General features: G+C 54.3%; 1 protein-coding gene across 2 annotated transcripts; it reads left to right on the forward strand.

Moving 5' to 3' along the window:
* Positions 1-5,775: 5,775 nt before the first annotated feature.
* SLC16A1 (solute carrier family 16 member 1) lies at positions 5,776-25,621 on the forward strand. Of its 2 annotated transcripts, XR_013923192.1 has the most exons (6): positions 5,776-5,836; positions 14,285-14,542; positions 17,520-17,663; positions 18,087-18,947; positions 19,516-19,952; positions 24,693-25,621. XR_013923192.1 is itself a non-coding variant. In XM_080358156.1 (5 exons), the coding sequence occupies exons 2-5, from the start codon at positions 14,326-14,328 to the stop codon at positions 19,791-19,793; spliced, it is 1,500 nt and encodes a 499-aa protein (XP_080214282.1). In that variant the 5' UTR covers positions 5,776-5,836; positions 14,285-14,325; the 3' UTR covers positions 19,794-20,106. The 2 variants fall into 2 exon arrangements, 1 of the variants encoding a protein (XP_080214282.1); XM_080358156.1 differs by lacking the exon at positions 24,693-25,621 and having other exon boundaries at positions 19,516-20,106.
* The last annotated feature ends 519 nt before the right edge of the window (positions 25,622-26,140 follow it).

Below are 26,140 nucleotides of genomic sequence, written 5' to 3' on the forward strand. Positions count from 1 at the left end.
GTAAATGGCAGCGTGTTTAAAAAATGCACCTGCATTTCAGCAGCCTCACTGCCACTGCGAGCTGTGCTTTACTGTCCTCTGTGCCCGATAAACTTGGGGACACAGATCACAGCAGCACTCAGCACCAGCGTGCCCTGGGACTCACTGCCAGGAAAGCAGTGCTGCAGAGATGGGGACAGTGCTGCAGAGACAGGGACAGGCAGCCGCTCTGGCTGGGGTGGTGCTGGCACTTCTTTCACCACCCTTTCCAGGAATAAACTTTTCCTAATATTCAACATCAACCTCCCCTGGCGCAACTTGAGGCTGCTTCCTCTGCTCCTGGCGCTTGTTCCTGGGGAGCAGAGCCCGACCCCCCTGGCTCCAAGCTCCTTTCAGGCAATTCAGAGATCAGAAGGTCTCCCCTCAGCTCCTGTTCTCCAGCTGAACCCCCCAGGTCCTTCAGCCGCTCCCATCACACTTGTGCTCCAGCCCTTCCCCAGCTCTGTTCCCTTCTCTCAACACGCTCCAGCACCTCCAAGGCTTTTTCTTGGTGTGAAGGGCCCAAAACTGAACACAGGATCTGAGGTGCTCGGGCTCTGCTCCTGTGCTGGTCTGGCAGAGGGTCTGCTCTGCCCATGGGTTCCTCCCCAAGCTCCTGCCAGCTCCACCATCCCGGTTCAGCCCTGCGCTGGCCCTCAGGGCTTCCCAGGTGGAGCAGCAGGAGCGGGCTCCTTGTTCTCCTTGCCATCCACGACCTGTGTGCTCAAGCCAGGAAATCCCAGCCCTCTGGCACTTGCCGGGCTCCAGGTTTAAAAATACTTAAGGAAAATAATCCTCCAGTCTCACCGAGGCCAAAGTAATTCTGGGCAGGTTTCAGAACAAATACTGAGGGTTGTGTTTTGTCTGTTCTCGGCAGGCGCTTGGCTCAGCACTTGCTGCCTCCCTGGGGACTCGCGCAGCCGTGATGTCTTGGCGTTCGTCCTTGGCCACGTCGCGGTTCAGGAGGGGACCATGCCAGGCAAGACATCGCTGTGGGAGTGCTTGGCCTCGCTTATCAGCCAGGAGTGGCCCGATGACAGCTAAGGTGCCCACGAGGTTTGGGAGTGCAGCGCTTCATGCCCGGGTCCATGGCACTCGCCCAGGTCTATGGCACTTACCCTGGCCAGTGCTCAGCCTCCTCCTCCTTAAGTGGTGCGTGGCAGAGTCCAGGGTTCTGCTGGCCCCGCTGCCCTGCCCCATGGCTCTCCAGCCTCCACAACATCCATGTGCCAAAGCACCGAGTGCTCTGGGCCTCCCCGGTGACCCCCCAGTGCTGCAAAACAGGACCAGAGCTGGAGAGCAGCTTGGAGCTCCAGCTTACCCCCATGGTGATGCTACCCTGAGATCACTGAAGGTGCCATCCTCCCAGAAGCAGCCCAGTCACCAAACCCACCAGCAGTGGAAACCGATCCTAAACATGCGTCATGTGGAGAGGGAGGGGTGCTGCAGCCTGTTGGAAGGTCAAGACACTTGGCCATGGATGCCACCAGCCTCTGACAGCTGGGGATCATGCTGAGCAGGCTACAAAACAAGGTGGAAGCAGGTTCTCTGGACAAGGATACAAGGGAGGGTAAAATGCAGGTGAGGTGGTGTTATTGACACGCAAAGTTATTTGGTGCAGGATATGGTTAAATTTTTTGCAGAGCCCCCACCTTTTCCTTCCCACCCCAAGAACAGGAATAGAGTCACTAAAACGGCATGTTCTGGGACAGTGAGAATCCCAGGGGAGGGCTGGAGGCGGTGGGAAATACACCCACCCCTGCGGCCTGACCCGTCCCCCTGCCTCTTCCTCAGGGGTCCCAAAGTCTGCCAGAAAGCTTTTGGAGGAAGGCGATCCCAGCATTTGGTGTATGTAGCAGAACAGGATCTTGTGCTGGTCAGACTGGTTTGGGTGACCCCAGCTCAAAGAGGACAGCAGTGCGGCTGGGCTGCGGTTGGGCATTCATCCACCAGCATCGTTCTGAAGATGGGGCCTCCGTGTCACCTACAGCACATGGTGATGTCCCATCCTGGCAGTCTGCATGCTTGCAAAGGTGCAGTCACTCCCTGGGGTGAGATTCGGCTCCATCCAGATGATCGAAGTCCTCCTGACAGCACCTGCTATAGATCCTATAGGATGGGCTGCTTACTTGAGCTGGGGATCAGTGCTGCCAAGATGTGTTTGTCAGGCAGCCAGCACTTGAGAAACGAGGAAAGGGAGTGTGGAAGGAACGAGTCAGTGTGCTGGGAACATATGGGATGGCAATCTGTGGCAAAGGACAGCAGCCCCCACGCTCCCTGAAGAGCGAGCAGAGACCCTCACATTAGCATTGGAAAGAACATTGAACGGCATCACTTTCCTCTGGCTCCGGGGACAGCAAGGGAGGAGGAACACAGATACTGTTTCTTGTGCCAGATAAGCTCCTTGGCAAATGGCAACAGGCTGGTGTACGCTGCAGCATGAGGGGCCCGCGGAAAGGAGCCAGAGAGCGCTCGTCCCAGAGGATGGAGAAGAGGCACAGTGTGAGGGCCAAGAGAGGACCACAGCGTATGTGTGGTGTCTCTCAACATCTGCTATGTGGTCTCCATGTGGTCTTGGATCCCTTATTTCTAGGCAGGCTCGCCAAGGAGAGGATCCTTACCCTGGCAGCAAAGATCAGGAGCAACAGCTGTGGGGATGTGGGCAGGAGCCAGGCAGTCAGCACGGTGCAGCCTTGTCTGTCCTGGGCAGGATGCAGAAAAGTTGAGCCAACGCAAATAAAGCAGGCAAAGTTACACACCATGCCCCTACAACCGATTTTGATAAGAAATTACCTCTGCTATCATTGGGTAACATGTATTTGGTGCAATTAGTGCGCTGAGTGTAAGAAAAAACTTAACTCCTCCTTATGTTGGTGGATGCAGGTTTCTCTGACATGGTCACTAGTGGACATGGACCCAGAGGACTTGGGACCTCTTTGCGGAGACACAACCTTGCTAAAGGACGGTCTGTGTCCCCAGGGGGATGTGTGTGTGAGTCTGAGGGCAGGCGGAACACAGAGCAATGAAAAGAGCCCAAATAGGTGAGAAGTGTCAATCTAAATGAGCCTAAAGATAGCCACAACTGCAAAGGTATTCTGTGGTGTATTAGTGGCCATTTTGAACACCTTATCAGCAGACGCTTTCTTCCTAAACCAGATTATTTTCTAAACAATGACAGAGGGTGTTACAGCAACACACCCCTGAAGAATGTCAGTGTCTTTATCAGCCCATGGAAGCAGAACCTGAGCGTTCCCCGAGGACAACACTCCAACGCCTTCTCTTCCCCATCCATTGTCACGGCGTTGCTATGATGGGTAAACTCAAAGCCTGGAAGCTCAGTTGAAGTGAAATGTGAACCCAAAAGTTCAGAAGACCTTTTCCCAAAGCCTAGTCAGGAAACTAGAATGAATATCTCAGAAAGAACAGACTTTCCCAAGAGATTTCCAGTAATTCCTGGATTTGGACTCATGTTGTTACCTTTCTTATCAAGCAGGACACGCATATTCATGGCAGATGAGAGGGCTAGACATTTACACCTGCTAAAGACATTACCTCCAACAGAAGGCAGAGCTCGTGATTATATATTAAGATTACTAGAGGTTATTAGTGTTTACAACAGGGCACAGAAAATCTGAACTTGAATGGCTCTGCCGTGGCCTCTCTCGCACTCTGGAAGACTTTAAACTCGATTAGTGTCCACAAGAAATGCAGTCAGTAGCAAGAGTGCAAGGCTGCTTAAGAGTTGCTGTTCAAGGACAGCTTTGTTGCCCAATATCCTGAAACAATATCCTGTTTTCATCACAAGAAAAAAATTCCTAATGGGATTAATGTTAAATCCGACTTTTAAAGGAAACAAAAATGCAGCAGCACAGAACAGGAAGAACTCCTTTCCACCTCCTACGAGACGGAGAAACAGGAGCAGCAGCAGCGCTGTCCTATGGCTTCTCGCTGCCATTCCAGTCCGTTGCTGATCTGGTAACCCTTTGCTCACTTGTTTTATGCCGTCCCTGGCCTCTTTTTTTCTGCATTTTTCTAAAACACAGCCATGCTCAGGGCATCGTGCAGCACAGCCAGGGAAAGGACACACTCTCCGGCTGTCGTACAGCTTCATTCATCCCAGCAGCGCTGGAGCTCCTCAAAGGACACTGGAAGCTTGAGCCCAAGCAGCGCTGAGCACTTGATCCTCGTTAGGATGTTAAAGCATGGCAAAGCTAAGTGGCACTTTGAGTTTGATCCAAAATTCCCCTTTTAAATGATTATTCATCTTGTTGTCAAAGCAAAACAGAGGGCAGACCTCTCCCTTCTAAGTCACACAGAAGTAGATGTATCAAGAAAACCTCCCACCCACTCGCTCTTTGGTTTACGCTGCCTTGCCTCAGAAGTGGGTGAATGAGTTTGTTGTAGTCCCTGCTCTTTTATCGAGCGCACCTGGCCCATTAAGTGCCTTGACATGCACAGAGCACACCCGTAAACACGCTCGCTAGGACTGCGAGGAGCGGTGGTTTCCTTTGATATGAAAGGGCTCGCACCTCCTCTGCAGCTGCTGCCGTCTCCATCTGCGCAGTGTCACTGCTTCTCCCCTCTCTTGGCTCCGATCTGAACTACACCGCACTTCTTTCAGCTCTAAAACAAATTAGAGCATTAGACATGCGACCTAGAAGACAATTAGTGTCATTAGGCTGTGGGAGATGGCTGCTCAAGAAAAACATTCGCAGGTAATCAAATGTGGCCACCCTTTTGTGCAGCATTTGGTAATGAATGAAAAGAACTTGATGCATCGGTGCTACAGATGGTTTTGCATCTAGAGGTTGATGAGCTCTGCTTGGGATGTAGACACGCTCCAGCATGGGCCTCTCCGCATGATGAGGCGTCGGGCACACTGAGCCCAACCAAAATAAAGGGTGAGGGGAACGCCAAGGGCATCCAGCTCATCCCCAGCCCTTGGCTGCTTGGGGCACCAAGCAGTAGCCATGTCTAGCAGAGGCTGCTTGGGGCTTGCTCTGGCTGAAATAATCTCAGATACACCAGAAACATCCCCCCCAGGCAGCGCACGTCACCGCCTTGGTGGAAAAGCAGGCTGCCAGCTCAGGCTAGCAACAGTCAGAAATTTGGTGGTGAAGACGTGAACACCGTAGTCAGGCAACAGAAGAGCTGATGGTTTTTAATACTGATCCTCCACCCCAAGTGAGTCCTCCCAAGCAGGACGAGAACCCCCTAAGAGCGGGAGTGAGTTGGGACTGGGGGCGTGAGGAGGTGACCCCGGCCCAGCTGAGGCTGGACGCGGGGGGGACACCCCCTTCCTGCCCCACGGCTCCCACGGGTGGGACCCGCGTGCGGAGACACTCTCGCGGGACAAGTTAGGAGAAGTCCCCGAGATGATGCTGCGCGGTGCCGAGTCCCGGCCGCATCCGGCCCGGCCTTCCGCCCGCCGCCGGCGGAACGAGCCGCCAACCCCGCTTCGCGCCGCCGCCAAGGGGACCGGGACCCGCGCGGGGGGGTGAGGAGCGGCCGAGGGCAGCGGTGGCCGCCGGGCCGGCTGCGCTCCCGGTCGCCGCCGCGTTCTCCCCCTCGGCGGCCCGGCGGGGCGGTACGTGCCGGGGCGCACGGCTCGGGGGCCGGGGCGGCGGAGGGGGGGGGTGTGGGATGGGGGGTGCCCACGGAGCGGAGTGGCGGCGCGGGCCGGCGCGCACGTGGCGCGGCGGGGGGCGGTGCTCGGCGCCGGCCCGACCCGCTTCTCCGCCCTCTCCGGTGCGGCCCCTCCGCCCTTATAGCGGCGGGGGCGGGGGCGGCGGCACTCGGCCGGCGGCGGCACGCGCAGGTAGGGCCCGGCGCGGCGGCCCACGTGGCGGGCGGGATGAGAACGGGACGGACGGGGGTGCGGGGTCCAGCCAGGCCGCGGCCACCGGCTCCGGGAGGTTCCCCGCGCTCCGGCGGCTCCGCGCATCCCAGAGCCGCCGCTCTCGGTCCGATACGGGGAGGGTCCCGGGAACACGGGGTTACGGCGGGGCTCGGCTCGGCGCCTGCGGCTGGCCACGCGTGGGCGCAGCCGGCGCCATCGGTGGGCCGCGGGGTTCCTCGCTGGCGGGTCTGGTCTGGCCGGGCCGGTGCCGCCGCTGGCGGTGTCTCCGGTGCGCGCGGGCCCGCGTTCCGTTAACGCTCGAGGCGGCCGCGTGCGCGAGGGTCGCGTACGTTGGGGTCGCGTGCGCGCGCCCCGGCCAGAGCGGGCCCGACTCGCTGAGGAGACAACGGCCCCTCAGGCCGCCCCGGACACCGCGTCCCGGAGCCGAGTCCCGCCGCACACAGCGCTGATCGCCCCGTGCCCTTGTCCCGGTGACCTCCCTCGGTGGATCCGACGGGGCGCGGGGCCCTGGGGGTTGTGCTCGGCCGGGGAACAGTTGGTGGCCTTTGGGGTCCGGGTGGCTTCAGGGCCGAGAGGGTGAGTGGGCTCTGTGGGGTGTCCGGCCCTGTTGGGCTCCTCGTCCCTCCACGGTGGTCGTTGCCCGGTGAGTCTTGTCCCTGGCGAGGCTGGAGGGGGCCGGTCTGCTTTAGGGTCCGTCGCAGCGTGCTGCGGGCCCCGATAGCCGTGGGGTGCAGGGGAACCGAGTCTCTGGCACCGATAAGAGAAGGGGAGCTCTGAGGAGGCCACTCCGGCCCAAGTCTCCAGGAGCTGCGTGGGAAGCGGATCCGTGGTCCTGGGGGTGTGAGGGACTGTTCATGTAGAGCAAATGCCTGGGGACAGCACTGAGATGCTGCTCCCTGCTCCGATCCTCGCACGGGCCCTCGGATGTTTCCTCTCAGCAGGCGCTTGGGCCTTGGGCACTTGAAGTCACTTGGGTGGGTGAGTTGCTGAAGCCCTTCCAAGTGTTGTGATCTGCTGCTGGGGTCGGGATTTGCTGCTCTGGAGGAGCCTGTATGACTGTGCTCAAGCCCCAGGAGAGACGCCTTTTAATGCAGGTTGTTGCATCACTCATTGAGGAGGCTCCACGCACCGAGGACCCCAACAGCAGTGCGTGTGTGCCACGGTGTACACTTGCCCTCAGGTGCGTAGGCAGGAGGTCACCCCGCCGATGAGGTGTTGCAGTGACTGGCAGCGGGAAGCTGGGACTGTTGGAGCTTGCTGGCAGCTGGTGTGTTCTCGCTCTTGGCCATGAGGGGCTGATTAAATGCTCGTGGAGCTCATGGCTCCTGCAAAGTGCTTCCCAGCCCCTGTGACTGGTCATAGTGGGAGCTTGCTGGGGTCTTAGGGACTGCTCTGTGCAGAGCCTGGTGGCTTGTGGCAGGTTTTTGTTAGCACTGGGGGAGATGCTTGGGGAGCCGAGCGGGGCCAGGTGGCAGCCAGGCTCTTGTGGAGGGTGAGTGGCTCCAGTGGACACCCAGACCTGATGCTGGGGTTTTTCATCCTGGCTCGGGCTGGGGTCCCATGGGCAAGTGATGTGCAAGCATGTCATGATAAGATGAGCAGTGATTGTGGGGTTGGAAGTTGATCTGAGGATGAACTGGAGGATCCCAAGGAAATGGTGGATAGATGACCTGTAGCAGTACTGGGAGAGGTGAGATTTGTCTGTCCCTGTGACAGCAAATGCTGCTTATGCTGGGTTCCCACCCTGCCCTGTGAGGCTTGCTGATGTTCTTGGGCTTTGCATTTCTTCAGGGGAAAAAAAAAAATGGGGTTTTTTTAGTTACATCACAAGAAACCTGAAATCTACTGTCTTTGTGCTGTTCCATGAGCCCTAAGCCTTTTTGTGGTGCACAAGCATCCTATTTTCATGCTAAGTGAGGTATTTTAGTGCTGGCTGATTCTCCTGGGTGTCTTTGCTCTGAAGTTTTCTTGGCTGTGTCTAAAAGAAGGGTTGAGAAATGGGCCAGGACACAGAGTCGCTGGTGTGTACTGGTGCTGGGGGATGGACTTGGGCTCCAGATGTAGACAAACCCCCAGAACTCCTGTTGGGTGGCTTTGTGAATGATCACTGTGGTGATGAATCTCTTAATTACAAACAAGTGGTTTGCAGTGTATTACAAACCTCCCTGCCCCAAAGTCACAGTATGCCCTGTTCTGTGGGAAGGTGTGAAGCATCCTCCTCTTCCAGGAGGTGGCTTCTGAAAAACGTGCGAATGGGTGCTTTCTGTTGGCTCCTATCTCACACAATTGGCCTGATTTATCTGGCAGCTAAGGTGGAAAATACCCAGTGACTTGCATGCTATTATTTTATATATCCTTTATGAGGAGTTGAAAAGCCGCACGTAGGCTAAGGGGGTGAGTAGCACTCATTAAGCACTATAGTGCTAATCTCATTGTTGCACTTTTATGGCTTTTCCTCTTTCCTTCTGTGGAATCAGCTTGTGACTTTGGGAAAGTGGGAGCCTCTCAACGGTACTGTCTGTATGACTCACTTTCAAATGTGCCCTTAAAGCTGCTGCAGTGTAGTTGTACTGTAGCCAAAGAAAATTCATGCCGGGCTGTAGTTAATTCCTGAAACTGCAGTTACCTGAGTGCTGCTGGGTTGTTGGTGAGAGTCTCCCATCTTGGTTCCTGTGCTGCCTTGGCCCTGGTTTGGGGGATTTAATGAAGTGATAATATGGCGGTGCTGGGAGCAAAGGCAGCTCAGGCTCTTGCTCTTAGGAGAGAGACCAGCAGTTACTTTTTTACTGCAACGCCTGTGGCTTTCTGAGGTTTTGCAGCCTCCTGCTACCCTGCTCTGCCATGAAACCTGGAGTCCTGGCTGTCCCTGGCTGGTGGTGCGGGTGTCTAACGAAAGAATGTCGACGCTATTCGGTACCACATTTTTCTCATTCTGAGGATTTCCTGGCGGGCATGGGGTGTCCTGGGAGCGTTCCTGAGCACCACTGGTGCGGGGAGGATCAGCTCTGCTTCCTCGCACAGCACAGCTTGTGCTGGGGGTGGGATTGTGAAACCTTGCACAGGAGCTGAGAGTCCACTGTCCCCCCCCACCGAGATTGGGGGGCTCAGCTGGCTGCGGGGGCAAACAGCCAGTGCTGTGGGAAGCCCTTTCCATAGGGATGGGGGCATGAGCAGAGTCTGGGGCTGTGTCACTAGCAGTACCTTTGCTGCGTCCCCAGTACATCTGAGCTGGAGGAACGGTACCTTGTACTGTAAGGGCTGCACTTTTTGAGCTTGTGTGTTTTGGGTGAGTCCCTTCAAACCTGGCTCTGAAATGCTCTGCAGCCCTGCAGCTCCAGAGGTGAAGCCATCATCTCGTGGGACTGGTTAGAGAGCGGGTTCTGGGTGCTGCGCCTGGGCTTGAAGCTGATGTGGGCTCAGAGGATGCCTGTGAGAGCTGCTTTGTGTAACCTTTTTGTAACCTGCCTGCAAGCCCCTCTGAGTCTGCCCGCAGAGTTTTGGGTGAGAGGGCTCTGGGAGAGCAATGGCCAGAGAAATAAGTCAGGGTTTCTGTTTTGGTCTTGTTGATAGCTCACTTAAGCATGACTTCACGCATTCTCACACCAGTAAGGCACTTGATCCTTGCTCAGACAGGCTGAGTCTCGCTGATACTAATAACTGGACACAGCAGCTCAGGATGGGAGCTTATGTGGTATCTGTCTGGTCAGCAGAAATCACTGCCCATCTCTCCGTTTGGTTGCTTGTTGCCTTCAAAGCTCCTGACAAACCATCCAGTCATCCCACTTCAAGGTGGCTCGCAGCTTTTCACAGCCTGTGCACCACGGCTGCCGTGCCGGGAGCTGTCCTTGGGTGGCAGGGGGCTCTGTGTGCCGCAGAGGTGGGTGTCTGGGGAAGGCGTTGGTCCCTGCCCGGGGCTCACGGGTTGCTCCATGCCGCTGCACGCCAGGGCTCGCACCAGTGGTGTGGTGAGGAGGGTGGCTGGCTCTGCCGGTGCGGCTGCTGTGCCCCGTGGCGTCTGCCTGTCTGCGTGCCCGGGTTAGCTCACCGGGCTGGCAGACCGGGGCATGTATGAGGGTGCGCTGGCTGTCCCCAGGGGGAGAGATGCTGATCGGGCCGGGCCGCTTCTGGCAAAAACCTTGAGCTTGCCCATGTGAGCTGTTGGCCTTGAGCAAACCCTGCCCACACTGCTGACCTCGCCTCACCCCACCAGTGAATGCTGCGGCTGAGCAGGACCTCAATTGACTATTGTCTTGGTGCAGCGCCCTTGTGAGTGCAAGGGTGTCACGTAGGCCATGTACCGCCAGGTTAAACCCCAGCTATGGGTGCTCACTGGAATTACAGCTCCATGCTTAATGCTATAAACCCACTTAAAACTGGTGAAGGTAATGTCTCGTTAACTCATAACAATCTCTATTTCATCTTGCTTCTGGCCGGAAAAAGGGCAAATTCAAAGCTGTAAAGCGTTATTTGCTGTAAAAAGCTCATGATTGCCAGCGCTTCCATTTCCCCAGCAGTAAGAAAGATATCTCAGTTTTGTTTCGTGGAGCAGAAGTGGTGGATCAATCAATCATAGAATACCAGGTTGGAAGAGACCTCAGGTGTCATCTGGTCCAACCTTTTGCTTGGGGTCTGCTGGCTCCTGACACGGACAAATGTCCCAGGGGGTGTGTAAAGCCATGTACTATCTCAGGGTGTGTTGAGCAGTGAAAGAGCTCATTGCTGTGAACTTGAGAGTTTGGGGAGGCTGGGATGGAGGGTGTGATTGTTGTGTTTCCAGCTCTGGTTTGGAAAATGCTTCAGCACGGGGATGGAGGGAACGGGTGCTCACCAGGCAGGTAAACTTATGCCCAGAGTAGGAAAGCCTTGAGCTGGAGGGATGTGTGAGGGTAGGGAGAGGTGTGAAGTACCCTGCATGGGCGGGGGATGTCCGTCTTCCTCTGACCTCAAAAAGCAGCAGTGCGAGGACACTTTCATAAAGGGTTTGCCCCAGAAATATTTTGTGGCATTTGCAGTGCCTTATAAATGTGAGCCTCTGTCTTTCCACTCTGGAGTCCCGCCAATCTGGGGCTTTTAAAAGCGCAGCAATTTGCCGCATTATGTAACTAAAAGTCTTGAAATCTTCCTGTTCCAGGCCACTCCAGAGAACGGATGACAGTGTTTGTGCATGGGACCTAGGAGATGAAAAGGATCTTAGTCTTCTACAGGATCTGTTTTGAGATGATACAGTCCTCACTGCCTAAGAAGCCTCAATTTCTGTTCTCCATTGCTGTGCAGAGGAGGGTTGCTGTAGGCTACCCATTCCTGCGGATTAGTCGAGACATTTACGGGGAGCAGATGTGATACTTGCAGTCATTACTTGGTCTCATCACTCTTAATTACTGCAAATATGGTTATTTTATTTCCTAATAGGGCAAACTCTAGCTGGCTGCCTGGCAGCTGTGAGTTTGATTTCCAAACACGTCTTACACGTTGCAGCTCTTCCAAAACAGAGCTGTAAGTGTCATAACTAAGTTCTGGGTGGGTTTTTTTCCTTTTTGCAAAGGGGAGGGAAGCTTTCCAGTTGAACTGGCTGCTGCCTTACATGTGCTTTTTTTTCCATTCTTGTTTGAAACTACTTCTGTGTAGGGGCAAGGAGGAAATCAGCAAGAAGCCTTAATGCGGTTGAAGGCAGAGCTTTCTAAAACTGGTCTTTCTTAATAAGGATTTTCAATGAGTCAGGGAAAAATGTTGTGGCATGCAGAACTCATCATGTAAACCCTCTGGCGTCAGGTTTTGGGAAGCTTGCTTCATGGTCTCAAACCTTGTGCAGTTCAAGGCTTTTCACTGTGCCTCAGCAATGCAAGAGAGGTCATGTCTAACCCGCCAAAAGTCTTTTATTTCATAGAGAGATGCCACCTGAACAGGAGGAGAAATGCTGCTCACAGGGAAAGAACAAATAGATGAACCACACCACAGTAATTTTGGTGCAGTCGAGCTTCTTGGGAGTGGTGGAGGAATAAAACCTGTGTGTGTCTCGGGAGCAAAAGAAAAAAATCCCCAGTGCCTCATCAGCACCCCTTAGCTTTTGCTTTGGATAGCTTTTATTGCTAGTAGTTTTAATTAGTGCTAACAAGTAGACTGTATTCCTTGCTGATAGGTTTTTATTGCCAGCACTGGGTAGTCTGATATTTTAAAAATATTTCAGACAAATCAGTGTAGTTAGATGATGTTCACTGAATGCTGTGAAAGCTCAGTATGACTCAAAGCAAGAGGTGGCTGGAAACTCCAGTGTGCAGGAAGGTGATGTGAAGCAAAACCTGGTGTGCATACCGGCGTTTCAGAAAGAGCGTGATGGGCGGGTGGGCCTTGCACCGAGAGGCCAGAGGTACCTGAGGAGCCTCTGCCGAGCCTGACACCTTCCTCTCCAGCTGCTGGGGAGCCAGACCTGCCAGTGTGGGCTCGGCCCGATGTCCAACCAGCTGCTCAGCACAGCTGTGGTCCCAGGATCCAAGAGAGGAAATCAGCTCCTCTGGCTCCTGGGCAGAGTTCAGCCGCGGACGTGCCCGGGGCAGCGTCTTGTAAGTGATTCCTTTGTTGGAGTGGCAGGGTGGCTCAGATCTGCTCGTGGTGGTCATGTGTCACACTGGCTGGGACACAGGAAAATACCCTGCCAGCAACAAAATCGGTGTCTGGGTTGTGCTAAACCAGTCTTAGTAGCTTACAGAGACTGGCCTCCCGTGCTTTGCTTCTTCTTGCCCTGTGTGGGTCTGAGGCATCACCTGCGTGTTTCCAGGTGTCGGGTGGCCCTGGCAAACCCGCTGCCATATCGGGTGACATGGGCAGTGCCTCCGGTGCCAGGTGGGAGCGGGGGCTCCCTGCAGCTTGGGGCCACCGGCTGCGCTTCAGCCGGGACATCTGGATCCCAGCTTCAGCTGTGCACCAATGTGACACGGAGCAGGAGGAAACAAGGCGGGTGCACACGGTACTGTGTGGCGTGCCGAGGGCACGGGGGGACATGCCAGGTAGATGCTGGCACGTCAGCAGCCGCAGATGAGATGGTAATTGCCATGAGCCTGAATGGATGCGTGCTATAAATAGGAGGCTGCACCTTTCTGAGCCAGCAGGCTCCTTTGAAGTTGTCGCTGTGCCTGGTGTGACCTGGGGAGCTCTGGAGAAAGCTCCTGCTCAAGGGTGGCTTTTTTTTCAAGTGGAAACCTGAGCAGCAGAGCCAGAGACCTGCAGAGTGAGAGGTGGGCTCTGGTGAAGGAGCCCCATGTCTCCCACCTTGGCTGATGGTGCTTGATATGGGCTGGGGCTCTCTGCCTGTGAGGCCAGGGGGGCCATGTGGCATCAGAAAGTGACTTCTGAAATCTACGGGGGCAAATGGGAGTTCTGAGACCATAACAAACTGTGTTGCTTTGCATATTGTAAACCACATTTTTGAGCAGCTGCTTGCGTTGTGTTTCCTCTCTGAGATGGCTTGTGCTGCTCTCTGCTGCCTGAAGCAGCCTTATTTTCTGACTACCCACAGCTCCAGGGTGCAGCAGTGGGAAGGTGTGAACAGCCCGACCCTGTCGGTCTCCAGATTGCTCTGAATTTGCCTCTCTGAAGGGATTCCCCATTGGGTGACACTTCCCCATTTATTTTGTTTTCCAGTCCCTTCTGGTTTTGAGATTTTTAAGGTAAATTGTTTTTACACTTGGGTGCCCTTGTGAGACCCTCAGTAGCTTTTTCAGTAGGGGTGGAAGGGTTTGCCACAGCTGGGTTGGACCTGCCTCCCTCCCTGGCAGCTTCTGGAGTCGTTCCTGCTCACTGCTTGGGCTAAGTTTAGCCACAGCCTGTGACCTTCAGAGCTGGCCAGGCTGGCAGGCATGCTGTGGCCCTGCCTGCTCTTTCTTTGCAGAAGTGGAGGTGTCCTGGCTCGCATGTGTGGTCTTATTTCCCCTGCTGTGTCTGCATTTAATAACCTGGGGTGTGCTGCTCCTGCTCTGTGTGGCTTGAGGCTTTCTGAGATTTTGTGGTGTGCTGGGAAAGCTGCCCTGGTAAGCACTCCTCAGATCCAGGCCCGTGCTGCTGGTACCCCATCTGTTTCACCACAGTGCCCTGGCTGCTGCTGACAAGGACATTGCTTGCCCTTTTCAGCTTAGGACACAGTATCATGTCTTAAATTTGTTGCTTATAAATACCTGCTGGGCTGGGCCTGTAAAGGCCAGCCACAATATGAGCATGTGTTTTGGGATGGCCTTACGAGGCCAGTGTGCTGGTGAGCTCTGAGTGCTCACCTCTCAGATCAGCTCTCCCACAGCTGGTCTGGGGCACTGGGGCCATGCCAGACTCATGAGTGGGGCTATAGCTGTGCCATTGCACACCAGGGAGCGGGGATGCAGCTGTCTGTTTTCAGCAGAGGTAATGCTTTGTCCTTTGCAGATCTTTGAACTCCAACTGAGTCATTGTCAACTTGGTTCAAGATGCCACCGGCCATTGGAGGCCCTGTGGGGTACACGCCTCCCGAAGGAGGATGGGGATGGGCCGTGGTCGTCGGAGCCTTCATCTCCATTGGGTTTTCCTATGCCTTCCCCAAGTCCATCACTGTGTTCTTCAAAGAGATTGAGGTCATCTTCAATGCGTCCAGCAGCAAAGTCTCCTGGATCTCCTCCATCATGCTGGCTGTTATGTATGCAGGAGGTAAGTGGACTGGCAGCAGTACATGTGCTTGGGTCTGATGATTTGCACTTGCTGTGGTGACAAAAGCCAAAATTTTGCTCAAAGTTGGAGTTTTCTCCTTATGTGAGAGGAAAACTTCCCTTAGCAAGTTTGCTTGAAGGAGGTTGCTCAAAAACTTCTATTTAATGCCCAGAATGCAAAAACCAGGTTAATCTGTCCTCCTCTGCAAAGCTGTAAGTAAAATCTTTCCGGGGAATTACAACTTGTATAATTCTGCCCTTGTCCTTGTTACAGTGTGCTGTGGATGCTGTGTCTGCTTCCAGCACGCACCCGAAGGCCGAGGAGCTGCTGTGCCACGCATAGGAGCCCTGCTCATGGGGTCTCTTCCTTTTAGATAAGATACTGATTTTTAATTTTGTGGTTTTTTTAATCCAGCAAACAGTGCCCATATCTAGGGATGTGTCCCTGGTTTCTGGCCAGCTCTAACAGCTCAGCTTTCTTCTGGAATGCACTGAAACCTGGTGCTGAGCAGTGCTGTAGGCAGCTTGTGCTGTTTGAGGATGGCAGGATGTTCTGGAAGTACGGAGACATGAGCAGAATAAAGCAAAACTACTTAAACTGAAGCAGCTCCTCTCCCCCATCCTTCAGAAACTGCTTCTTGGAGTCTTTTAATCCCCAGGCTGTGTGCTTTACACTGTCTTTAACTGGTGAGGAGCATGCAGAGTGCTTCTGTGGGGCAATGTGCTCCCAGCCCTTGCCTCACCAGTGTCCAAACCTTGGTGTCTTGTACCCGCCTGCAAACGCAGCTTTGCACTGGGTCGTGCGGCTGAAAGAAACTCTTATTGGGAGCCTGCCGTTATGTCCACTTCTGAGGCAAATCGGAGCTTGTACTGCTGCCATCCCCACCTGGCAAACTGCCCGTGTCCTCGTTGCTTTTGTACATCTAAAGGAGCTGACGTAAGTGCCCGGCTAAGCACGAGGCTTTTCCTTTGGGGAAACAGGCTCTGCTTTGTCCTCGCTCAGCTAGTGAAGCGACCAGCACAGTTCCCTGCTCCCGTGTTATAACAAGCTTGTAAACCGTGTAACTGCCTTAATGAGACTCAATCTGGGCCATTCCTCTTCTGCTAATAGCTCAGAAGCGGTTCCTCAGGGCGCCCTGGGGGCAGCACTGCCTGGAGCTGCCTGGCAGCTGGAGTGAGACTCCCCTCCTCCAGTCCTGGGGTTGTTCCCCTGTCCCCCTCCCTCCACACTGACACCACTCCTGCTCCCCTTGAGCTGTTACTATTAAGTTCCAGCAGCTCACTGGTGTCGAATCTCTTGCCTGTAAGCTGATGGCAGGGTTGCTGGAGCTACCCCAGACCTCCCCAGCTGCCTCCCTGGCTGCTGGAGCATGGGAATGTGCTGCTCTGCTCACTCCTTCCAGGGTTCCTGCAGACACTCTGCAGAGTGTAGATTGTGCTGGAGTGGTCACCGTGTGCATCCTTGTCTTCGAGGGCACCTTCCTGTGTGAACTGTGCGATCGCTTGGAAGCAGAAAAAGTAGCTTGTGCTCTGGCAAAATGTTCTGTGCTGATGGTATCATGCAGAGCTGGGGTAGCTCCTGTCCTGGGCAGGGCTGGGATGGTGGAACAGTGTGTCCTGCAGGCTAATGCAGCCCCCCTGTGCAGACACCGTCAGGTTATGTGGATGTTATCACCTCAAATGCCTTTCTCGGCTCCAAATTAGCGTTAGGGAGGACTCTGGTTCCATTACTTACATGTTTTTCACAACACAAATAGTTAAAATAGATCAGCTGTCATTTGGTCAGAAATGCTTCATGTGAGTCTATTAAGACAGGAGTGGGTGTGAATCCTTCTTTTTTTGATTTTAATTGAAAAAAGAAGAGGGGGCAGGGATTTTTCAGCAGAGTACACAGTGCTGCCCGGCTGGGCAGATTCCTGCCGGCTGCCCTTGGATCTTGCTGCTCCAGGCTGGATTTCCCGGAGGAAAGGCGGCTGCTGCCTTTAGGCTCTGTCCAGGGGCATCACGTTTGCTGAGTTCAAGGTTCGATTTTGCAAAGTGCTGTGCGCTCTGAGGGGAAGCATGTAGGGCTTGGGGTGATGTGCGGCCTCCGAGTGCTGCTGCCACCTCTCATGGGACCAAGGACACAGCCCCTTCCCAACTACTGGTGGTGTGGGGTTGGAGCTGCTGGCATGTATGTAGGCATGGAGCTGGCTGTGCAGAGCGGGATGCTGGGGGTAGTCTCTGTGTCAACAGGGCTCCTGTAACCTCCAAGCTTTGTTTAAACTGGGCAAAAAGGTCAAGTAGGGTCTGAGGACTCATTAATAACATGTTGACAACCTTGCTATCTGTTAATGGCAAAACTAGGTCTGTTAATATTCAATGGATGTTCATTGAGTTTATTTAAATACATTTCAGTATCTGTAGAGCATGCTTCACAGCTTCTAATCACTGTTTGCTTTGGATTAAAGCTCCCGATAATGAAGCACTTAAAAGGTGTGTGTGCAGAGCAATTGGGCTCTTCCTACTGTAGGAGTAGTAGTGAAAACAGAAGCATCCCTGCTCTCTGGGGTGTCACGGTGCCCCTCCTCCTGGGGAGCTTTGCCTGTGCCCATTCCCAGCTTTGGTTTCCATCAGAAACCTCTTGCTGGAGATGAACAGTTGCTCCGCACTTGCTTTCCTGATGAGACTCCAGCAGAGTCACACCTTTCTGAAGCCATAAACAGCCTCTGGTACTCAGCAGAAGCCACAACGTGCCAGCCCTGGCCAGACACTCACTTCTCTGGCTGCAGCTCCTGTGTGTGTTCTAACCAGATGTCACTCTTATCTCCAGCTGCCTCTGAACCTTCTGTCCTTTCCCCTTACCCCAATTCCCTCTCTGGATGAAGTGTCACTGTGTGAAAGCTGGAAGCCTGTGGCAATAAACCTCCTGTGTGCTTGCGTGCATCTGCCTTGTGCAAAGATAACTTATCTCTGGGCATATCTCCTTCAACTTCTAGGTCCCATCAGCAGCATCCTGGTGAACAAATATGGCAGCCGGCCCATCATGATCGCTGGCGGCTGCCTCTCCGGCTCCGGGTTGATTGCAGCCTCTTTCTGCAACACTGTGGAGGAGCTCTACTTCTGCGTTGGGGTCGTAGGGGGTAAGTGATGGCTCTGCCCTAACAGGGCTGCAACGGAGGTAAGTCCTCTCCTGAGGCTACCAGAAGAGCAACTTAAACCCAGTGATTATTAGGAAATGTCTGTGATGAATTTGCATAAATCTCAATTCCTGCTACATATTCTAATAAGAGGTGGCCCTGGTGGCATAATGTAGTGAGACTGACTGTACTAGTGACTGTACAGAATTCCTGTGTGTGGCTTTGCTGCTGCCCTAGTGCCTCCTCCCAGGTTGGCGGCAGGGGCCAAGTGCTGCTCGTGCAATCGGGAAGTTAAAACAGCCAAAACGGAGCTGTGATTTCCTCCGAGAGCTGAAACCCCGCTCTCCTGCTCATCCCGCCAGCCCTTCTGCTGCTGGCTCGTGGGCATGGCTGAGCTCTGAGCTCCTCTTTTCTCCTCTCCTTCAGGCCTTGGACTCGCGTTTAACTTGAACCCAGCCTTAACCATGATCGGCAAGTACTTCTTCAAGAGGCGTCCCCTGGCTAATGGGCTGGCGATGGCAGGCAGCCCTGTGTTCCTGTCCACCCTGGCACCCCTGAACCAGCAGTTCTTTGGCATGTTTGGCTGGCGTGGCAGCTTCCTCATCCTCGGTGGTCTCTTGCTGAACTGCTGCGTTGCTGGATCCCTGATGCGGCCCATAGGTCCCAAGCCGGATCAGGCGAAGAAAGAAGCCTCTAAGGAGGTGCTGCAGGAAGCTGGAAAGGTGGTGAAAAAGGATGATAGTGACACCAGTGCAGACCTCATTGGGAAGACCAAGAAAGAGAAAACCTCGCTTTTCCAGACGATGAACAAGTTCTTGGACCTGTCCCTGTTCAAACACAGGGGCTTCCTGCTCTATCTGTCAGGCAACATGATCATGTTCTTTGGGCTGTTCACTCCCTTGGTCTTCCTGAGCAATTATGCAAAGAGCAAGAAGATTGCTAATGAGTCTGCAGCCTTCCTGCTCTCCATCCTGGCCTTTGTAGACATGGTGGCCAGACCTTCCATGGGACTGGTGGCAAACACTAAATGGATCAGACCCAGAATCCAGTATTTCTTTGCCGTCGCTGTGATCTACAACGGAGTATGCCACGTCTTGGTCCCCATGTCCACTAGCTATGTTGGCTTCTGCATTTACGCTGGCTTCTTTGGCTTTGCCTTTGGCTGGCTGAGCTCAGTCCTCTTTGAGACCCTGATGGACCTGGTGGGAGCACAGCGGTTCTCCAGCGCCGTCGGCCTGGTGACCATCGTGGAGTGCTGCCCCGTGCTGCTGGGACCCCCTCTGCTAGGTGAGTGCACTGTGCCTGGGGTGCTCTGTCTGTCCTGCCCAGCTTTGATGAGCAGTAGTGGGTCCCTCGTGAGCCATGGGCAGCCCCCAGCACTGGGACAGGGGTTAGGGAGGCGAGCAGTGGCCCTGAGGCCACCCCAGGATCTGAGGGATGGCTGAGAAAGTGGGGGCTGAGCCCCTGGCATCGGGTCGGGAAGCAGGGACTGGAGGAATAAAGACCTGAAGCTCAGGGTGATGGGCTTATCATAGAATGTCCTGAGTTGGGAGAGACCCACAAGGATCATCAGGTCTACCTCCTGTCCCTGCAAAGGACAACCTCAGTTCACACCATGTGTCTGAGGGTGCTGTCCGATGGCTTCTTGAACACTATCAGGCGTGGTGCTGTGATACCTCCCTGGGAAGCCTGTTCCACTGCTCCAGCACCCTCTGGGTGAAGAACCTTTACCTAATGTCCAACCTGAGCCTCCCCTTGCACATCTTCCTGGGCTTGGGCTGCCCTTGGGAACAGCTCTACAACCTGGAGCAGTTCTGGGGGATATCTTGCTAAGCTGTCCCTCTCTGTCCCTCAGGGAAGCTCAATGACATGTACGGTGACTACAAGTACACGTACTGGGCCTGTGGGATCATCCTCATCGTTGCTGGGATCTACCTCTTCATTGGGATGGGCATCAACTACCGCCTGGTGGCAAAGGAGCAGCAGGCAGCGGAGAAATCGAAGAAGGAAGGGAAGGAGGAAGAGACCAATGTCGACGAAGCTGCAAAGCAGAAAGAGGCAAACAACGACGTGGCCCCTGCGCCTCAGAAGAGTGCGGAGGATGGTGTCAAAGAGGAGGAGAGCCGCATGTGAGGGACCTGTCTGCATCCCGGAGTGTCGGGGAAGCGCCGTTGCCCTGGCGCAGGGCTGGGGCAGTGCTCTGCCAGTGCTGGGCAGCTGTGAGAAGTGTTTAAACCAGGTGTTCATTTTTAACCGGGCTCTGAACTGTCTTTCCATCTGTGTTCAACAAAGGTAACAGGGCTGCACACACAGTATCCTTGTGTGTTGGGGGGCAGGGGGGCTTTTTATAGTCTGGCTTTTTAACAGTAACATGAATTTACTAATATGTGCCTTACAGTCTTCATATCTGCTGAATTTGAATGAGCCTTAACTAAACTGTGCTTTAGCTCTGTATTCTGCTTGGGGTGGGGGTGGGTGGGTGTGTTTGCGTGTGTTTGGGGGGAGTTTTGTTGTTAAAAAGCCATAAAAAGCAGGATACTGGATTTGTTGAAGCACGATGGGCTTCAGGGCCAGCCCCAGATGAATACTGCTTCACACGCTTCTTACCGCAGGCCCTCGTTGGAGAGGAGGCACGGGGCAGGGTTGTCCTCTGCCCCCATGCTGGGTGCCTCCTGGCTCTGTAGGTGTTTTTTAGGTATGTTTTGAAACAGTTTAGCTCCTGTAGTTCTTTAAAAGTTCCTCTTTTCTAGTTGTACTCTCACGGGATATTTGGATTGGAGAAGGATGGCTGTGGTTCAGATTGGACAGTATCTCCCGCTCCGGGGCTGTAGCAGCCCCTGTGTGCCCAGCCCCTGCAGCTGAGTCCCCATGGGTTGGGCTGGTGTCCCCCCTTCCCCCCTGACTCTGCCCTGGCTGTGCCTTTTTTTCAGCCCATTGCTGGGTGATATGAAATTGGTGCCAACGTGGGGGCTTGGCTGCCAATGCTGGGTTGGGGTGCTGCCTTCGGTCCCCCAATGGGGTGGGTTTGCACCGGCACATCCCTGTGCTGATCAGTCCCACGGCAATGGGTGTTTCAGGTGCCTGATGCTGGGCAGAGCTGAGGGGCTGGGTGGGATGGGTGGAAACGGTGCATCCCTGAGACAGGCCGTCTGCTTTCGCTCTTTTATCTCTTAGAGAAACCTCTTTTACTTCTGTTCAACTGAGATCTTAAGGCGGTGGATGCCTAACCACTCACATCCTAGGACATGTAAGGGGGAGGAAAGAGTTTGTATGTATTTATTTTTTATTTTTTAGTGCTGGAAAATATCCCAATGTACGTGGAGCAGGTTAAAGGCTCTCAAGTTCCAGTTAATGTTGATCAGAAATTGTTTAAGAGGCTGAGGTGGGTTTTTTTTTTTTGGTTGTTTTTTTTTTGGTTTTTTTTTTCGAATAAACTTGTTTTTTTACAGTTTATCTGTCAAATGTTGAACTTCTTTCCTAGATTCACACTTCTGCGTGCCAAATGGCATATTTTGGGTCCGTTTTGGAGAGAGATGTGTGGGGCTATGGCAGAGCCTGGCACTGATGATGGCTGAAGCCAAGTTAGGGGGGTAAATGAAGGTCTCGGTACCTGCGCTGCCATGGGTTCACAGAGCCCCTGGTGGGGTCAGGCCCTGCACTGTGGCTACTCTCCTTGTGCTCCTTCAGTTGTGGGAACATTTCAGGCTTCATTTTGGTCCAAATCTCACAGAAAGCAGGCCCAGGGGGGCTTTATACTGTAGAGTAACTTTATAACACCAAGAGAATATTTTGTACAAAAGGGTTTTGTTGTACAGCACTGAGCTGTAATACTGTAAAGCCGAGGAACTGTATTTTCATAAACAGCCTGTCTGCTGTAGCTGCAGTAGCAGGTTCAGGTTGCAATAAATCAACCCCGAGGTGCTGCCCCTGCTGCCCTTGGTTTTGTAAGCACGGATGAGCTGCCAGCCCTGCTCTGCTCCCGTCCCGTGTGGGTTGGTGTCCACCACCACAGCCGACACAGGTGTTCCCGATACCAGCACTGCAGCCACAGCAGGTGCCAACACCTCTCCTAAGGAAAAAAGTAGTTTAAATAATTCCCTGCTGCTTGGACTTGGCTGGGACCACTGCAGCGATAAATCCTCAATTGTTTTCTAAGGGTTGGCTCCTGGGACTACGGCTGTGGCAGTGCGGGTGATGGAGCCAGGCATGCCTGGCTTCAGGAGGAGAAACTTTCTCTTGCCCTGTATTAGGCTATAAAGTGACTCAGGCTACAAGTTGTATAATCACCTGGCTTGCCCGTGCAGAGCACGGGGTCCCTGGCTGCATGCCGTGGTGGGGCTGACACTGTGGTGCGGCACAGACTCTGCCCCATAGCAATCCTCCCCTCCCATGGCAGCCATGCTGGGCACAGCCTGTCTCTTTGCCATGTTCCTCTGTCATGGCTCAGCTCACAGAACAACCGGCCTATATTTAGTCACATTATTTCTGTGAGCAAAGTGCTCTGCAGTGCTGGGAAGCACAAGGGTGGCTAGGACTTGCTAATGCCTCTGTGAAGAGCCACAAAAAGCCTCCTCAGGCCAAGAGGTCCTGGTTGCAGTGGGCGAGTGGTGTTGGGCATCGACGGCTGGTCCCTGCTGACTGCAGCTCCTGAGTTATTGCACAGATTTCCTTCCACGCCACCTTCCTTCCTCCTGGGGGTAGCAAAATAAAATTCTCTTCATAGCGGGTAGAATTGAGGAAATACTTGGGAGCTAATTCCCGTGCAGTTTGTTTTCCCAAACATCTGAGGTTGCTGGCCAGAAACGCTCGGCAATGACTGCGGGGGCTGTGGAGCTGCTGCCCTGGTGTTGGGGCATCACCCACCCACTGCCTTTCTGGAGGCTGCCCAAGTGGACCCCAGCCCCACAGGTGCATGGGGCCCATTCCCTGTTGCTGTGGGTTAGGAAGCTCCTGCCGTGGTGCCTATCAGGGTGAGAGCAGCCCTCCTGACACACAGAGATGCCCTCGGCCTCCTGAAACAGCCTAATCCTCCCCACAATGCAGCACAATCCCCTTCCTGAGGAGGGGGGAGCCTGGCTGTAGAGCTCATTCATGTGACAAGCATGAGGAGAGGATCTGAGTCCTTGCCTGGCTCCTGTTCCACCCGGAGAGTTTATTCAAGTTTTTTTTGGGAGATTTGGGTTCTGCTGAGTGTGCAGCTCTGGCTGAGCACTCGGGGCTGCTGCTCTGCAAACAACCGCTGCGGTTCCCAGCTGGCCGGGCGATGCTGAGGGGAGAATGCCAGGGAGGGGAGGGCAGCCCTGGGGAAGGGTGACTGTCCCATGGCCTGGGCTGCTTCAGTGGGTGCCCATTTGGCAAGAAGAAGTGGTGGGGTGGCCACTGCTGGCCGCCACCTTGCTGCAGGGAATGACCACGGCCCCGCTGTGCCCACCCTGGCTCCCTCAGACGCTGGAGATGAATCATGGTTGCAGAGACGCTTCCTCCAGCATCACCCAAACCCCCAGCTTGCAGCCGAGGAGCAGGAGGAACTCGTGGCCCTTGTAGAAGCCTTCCTCCTCTTCCTCCATAGGGCAGGGCTGCCTCTTGGCTTGTGCACTTTCCTCCTGCATGCGCTTGTGCAATTAGTTCCCCAATTCCACCCTGAGGTTGGCCCAGGCCCCATAGCCCTGCCTGCGATAGGGGGAGACGGGCAGGACCGGGCAGGTGGCCAGGGCCGTGTGCTCAGCCTTTGCTGCCTGCTCTGCGCTCCATGAGGAGCAACAGTCCCTTAATGTGTGAGCAAAGCAGCATTACGGGAGACAGATAATCAATTGCTACAAGATGATCATCAATTATTTTCACTGCACTTTATATTCTGTTAATGAGAGCCCTTTGCCGCTGTCATGGAGCCATTTCAGGGGAGGTGAGCGATGCTCGGCTGCTGCACGGCCGCGAGAGGTGACGACCTGGGGTGGCTCCCGTGGTCGGATGGGCTGTGTTCACTGCAAACATTGCCAAGGACAATCCCTGCTGCACTTTGCCTGGGCTTTTTCCCTTTGCTCTGCTTCATGCAAATCGAGGCATCTTCATATTAGGTGCAGCTTTGGAAAACAGCCCCGAGGTCCTGGGGCACACAGTGCTGCCTGGGCAGGGGCTGGGACGCTGCAGCCAGGGTGCCCACGGGGTGCTCGGGGTGGCTCCAGGCCAACAAGGCCAAAGAGGAGTTCGTGCAAATTGCTGGCTGGAGGCAGACGGCGGGCAGGTTGGTCCTGTCTGCGCTGCGTGCTGTGACTGTGCACGGCGGGGAGAGGCTGCAGCAGCCCCACGATGCGCCCAGACATGCCCTGAGCTCCCCAGGATTTCTGCTGCGCTGGCAGCCAGGATGTGCCCACAGCCGCTGGTGCCTTGGCAAATGCTGGTCTGTGCGCGGAGCTGTGCCCACCACCCCGGGGTACAGCACAGGACGGGAGGAGGAGATGCTCGTGGCCACTCTGGACCCCACTGCGAGGCTTCCCTGGGCACATGGGGATGAGCTGATTCACCCCAACGTGAATCAGCAGAGCCTCCTGGGACCGCAGTGCATCGCCTGCTCATCCCTCTCGGGACACTGGTGTCTCAAAAGTTGTTGGGCTCTGCCAGGCTCTGTTGAGCTCTATCGGGCGCTGTCATGGAAATGGCCCCCCAAACCCGCTCCCCCAGCAGCATGTGCCACTGCACCCCGTGTCCCCACTGCACCCCACGAGCATCCCGGGGGTCCAGATGCTGCACCCGAGTTAACCCAACCTGCCTGCACCTGCGACTCTGGACATGAGAGCTGGGAGTGATGAAGCTGGGAACAGATTAACACTCAGTAAATCAAAACAGTATCATCCTGGCCATGATTAACAAAGAATTAATTACATACCCACACAAAAAGAGATAGCTAATTACCTTCTATAGAAAATTAGGGGGGGAAAAGACAGAAAAGGAAACATGTTTAAAATTTAATTAGAGGCCGCATGTTGCACATAAGAATGAGCCTGTTTTTGTGAATTTAATTGTTTGCAATTACAGATCAGCGTCTCATTTTCATCTCCTCCCCGTCGGGCTGTGAACGGGCGGCTGAGCCGGGGGGAGCAGAGCGGTGTCACCGCGGGCGGGTGCAGAGCCCGAACCCCGGCCGCTCCCTCCGCTCTGCCCTTCCTTCCATGTCTGTCTCAGGAGCACCCACGAACAATGAACCGGTAAAGCTACCCGGGCTTTGAACTGCAATAAACCATGTGAAAATGGAATCAATTCTGCAGTCGGATGACTCAGTAATGAAAAGTCAAGTCCCACACTGCGGTGTGTCACATCCCTGATATCTTCATCGCTTTTATCTGCATGGAGGGAGCAGATTCATCCAGCTTTCGACTGAGACTGCAGCAAACGGGCTGGTGATTATCCCCTTCCCAGAGACAACCCGGACGCTAATCCCTTGATCCACCCAGCGCACCGGGGCGGGAGGAGAAGCTGCTGGCAAGAGCTCGTTCCTGCACCATCGGTGGATGCTGATGGAGCATCCCCAGCCATCCCTGGCTGCAGAACCCAGCTCTGCCCGGCACCAGTGCCCGTGGCACTAATACATTTGAAAATAAAACACTTGGTCTCACGCAGAGCAACTTCTGCTACTACATCAGGTCAACCCCAAGCTTAGGAAATGGCTGAGAAGCCACTCAGCGCACCACAGTCCAGCACAAACCCTGGAGCTTCCATCCCTCTGCACAGTTCAAGGGGGAAAAGCTGCATCTGGCCGTGGTCCCCATCCCCAGCAAAGGCGCTTGGGCAGCCCCAGCTCAGCCCAGCCGGGATGCTCAGACACATTTACAGTCACCAGCCTCTTCAAAGTGCACCCTCACCCAACACACAGCTCCGCGGCTCTGAATCCAGCAGCTCTGGGAGAGCTGAAAGTATCTCTAAAATAATTGAGGAGCTTCTCTTCCAAGTTTCTTCCCGCACAAAGGGGAGGAACAGTAAAATGGGGTGATTTGCTCAGCAACAACCGGGACCCAGAGCTGGTCCCATCCCGGTTCCCTGGGACCACTCGGCTTCACCACGACACAGCTCAGGGCAGCTGGAGGATGCCGGGGCAGCCGTCACCGCTCCGTGGCACATCTTGTGCCAAAACTGGTAAGATCTCCCATTATTTAAAGCGATAGTTTTGTCCTGTCCTATCAGGTTTGACTTTAAGTATGCAATGAACAGCATACGAGTCAGAACAAAATTATAAAATACACTTGTGCTAATAACTGCTTTGGAGACCATGTGGGGATCTAATACATGCCAAATAAAAGGCAAAGCAAGCCATTATCTTGAAATATCTGGTTCTCGCTCAGCCAAACACTATGAAATCATTATGTTTAATTATGGGATATCAGCCTGGAATACCAGCTTACTAATTATTTATAATGATTTCTGAATGCACGTTATAATCTCCCGGCCAGGGCACTGGCTGTCACCGTAAGTGGCTGCAGCCCCTGTTG

The sequence above is a fragment of the Nesoenas mayeri genome, assembly GCF_963082525.1.
Source record: "Nesoenas mayeri genome assembly, chromosome: 23".
Taxonomy (NCBI): Eukaryota; Metazoa; Chordata; class Aves; order Columbiformes; family Columbidae; genus Nesoenas; species Nesoenas mayeri.

Bases quoted from the DNA above. Each gene is read 5' to 3' on its own strand.
- SLC16A1 (XM_080358156.1), top strand. From the start codon at position 14,326: ATGCCACCGGCCATTGGAGGCCCTGTGGGGTACACGCCTCCCGAAGGA. The intron at 14,543-17,519 runs GTAAGTGGACTG...TTCAACTTCTAG, and splicing joins GGCTGTTATGTATGCAGGAG to GTCCCATCAGCAGCATCCTG. The intron at 18,948-19,515 runs GTGAGTGCACTG...TCTGTCCCTCAG, and splicing joins GCTGGGACCCCCTCTGCTAG to GGAAGCTCAATGACATGTAC.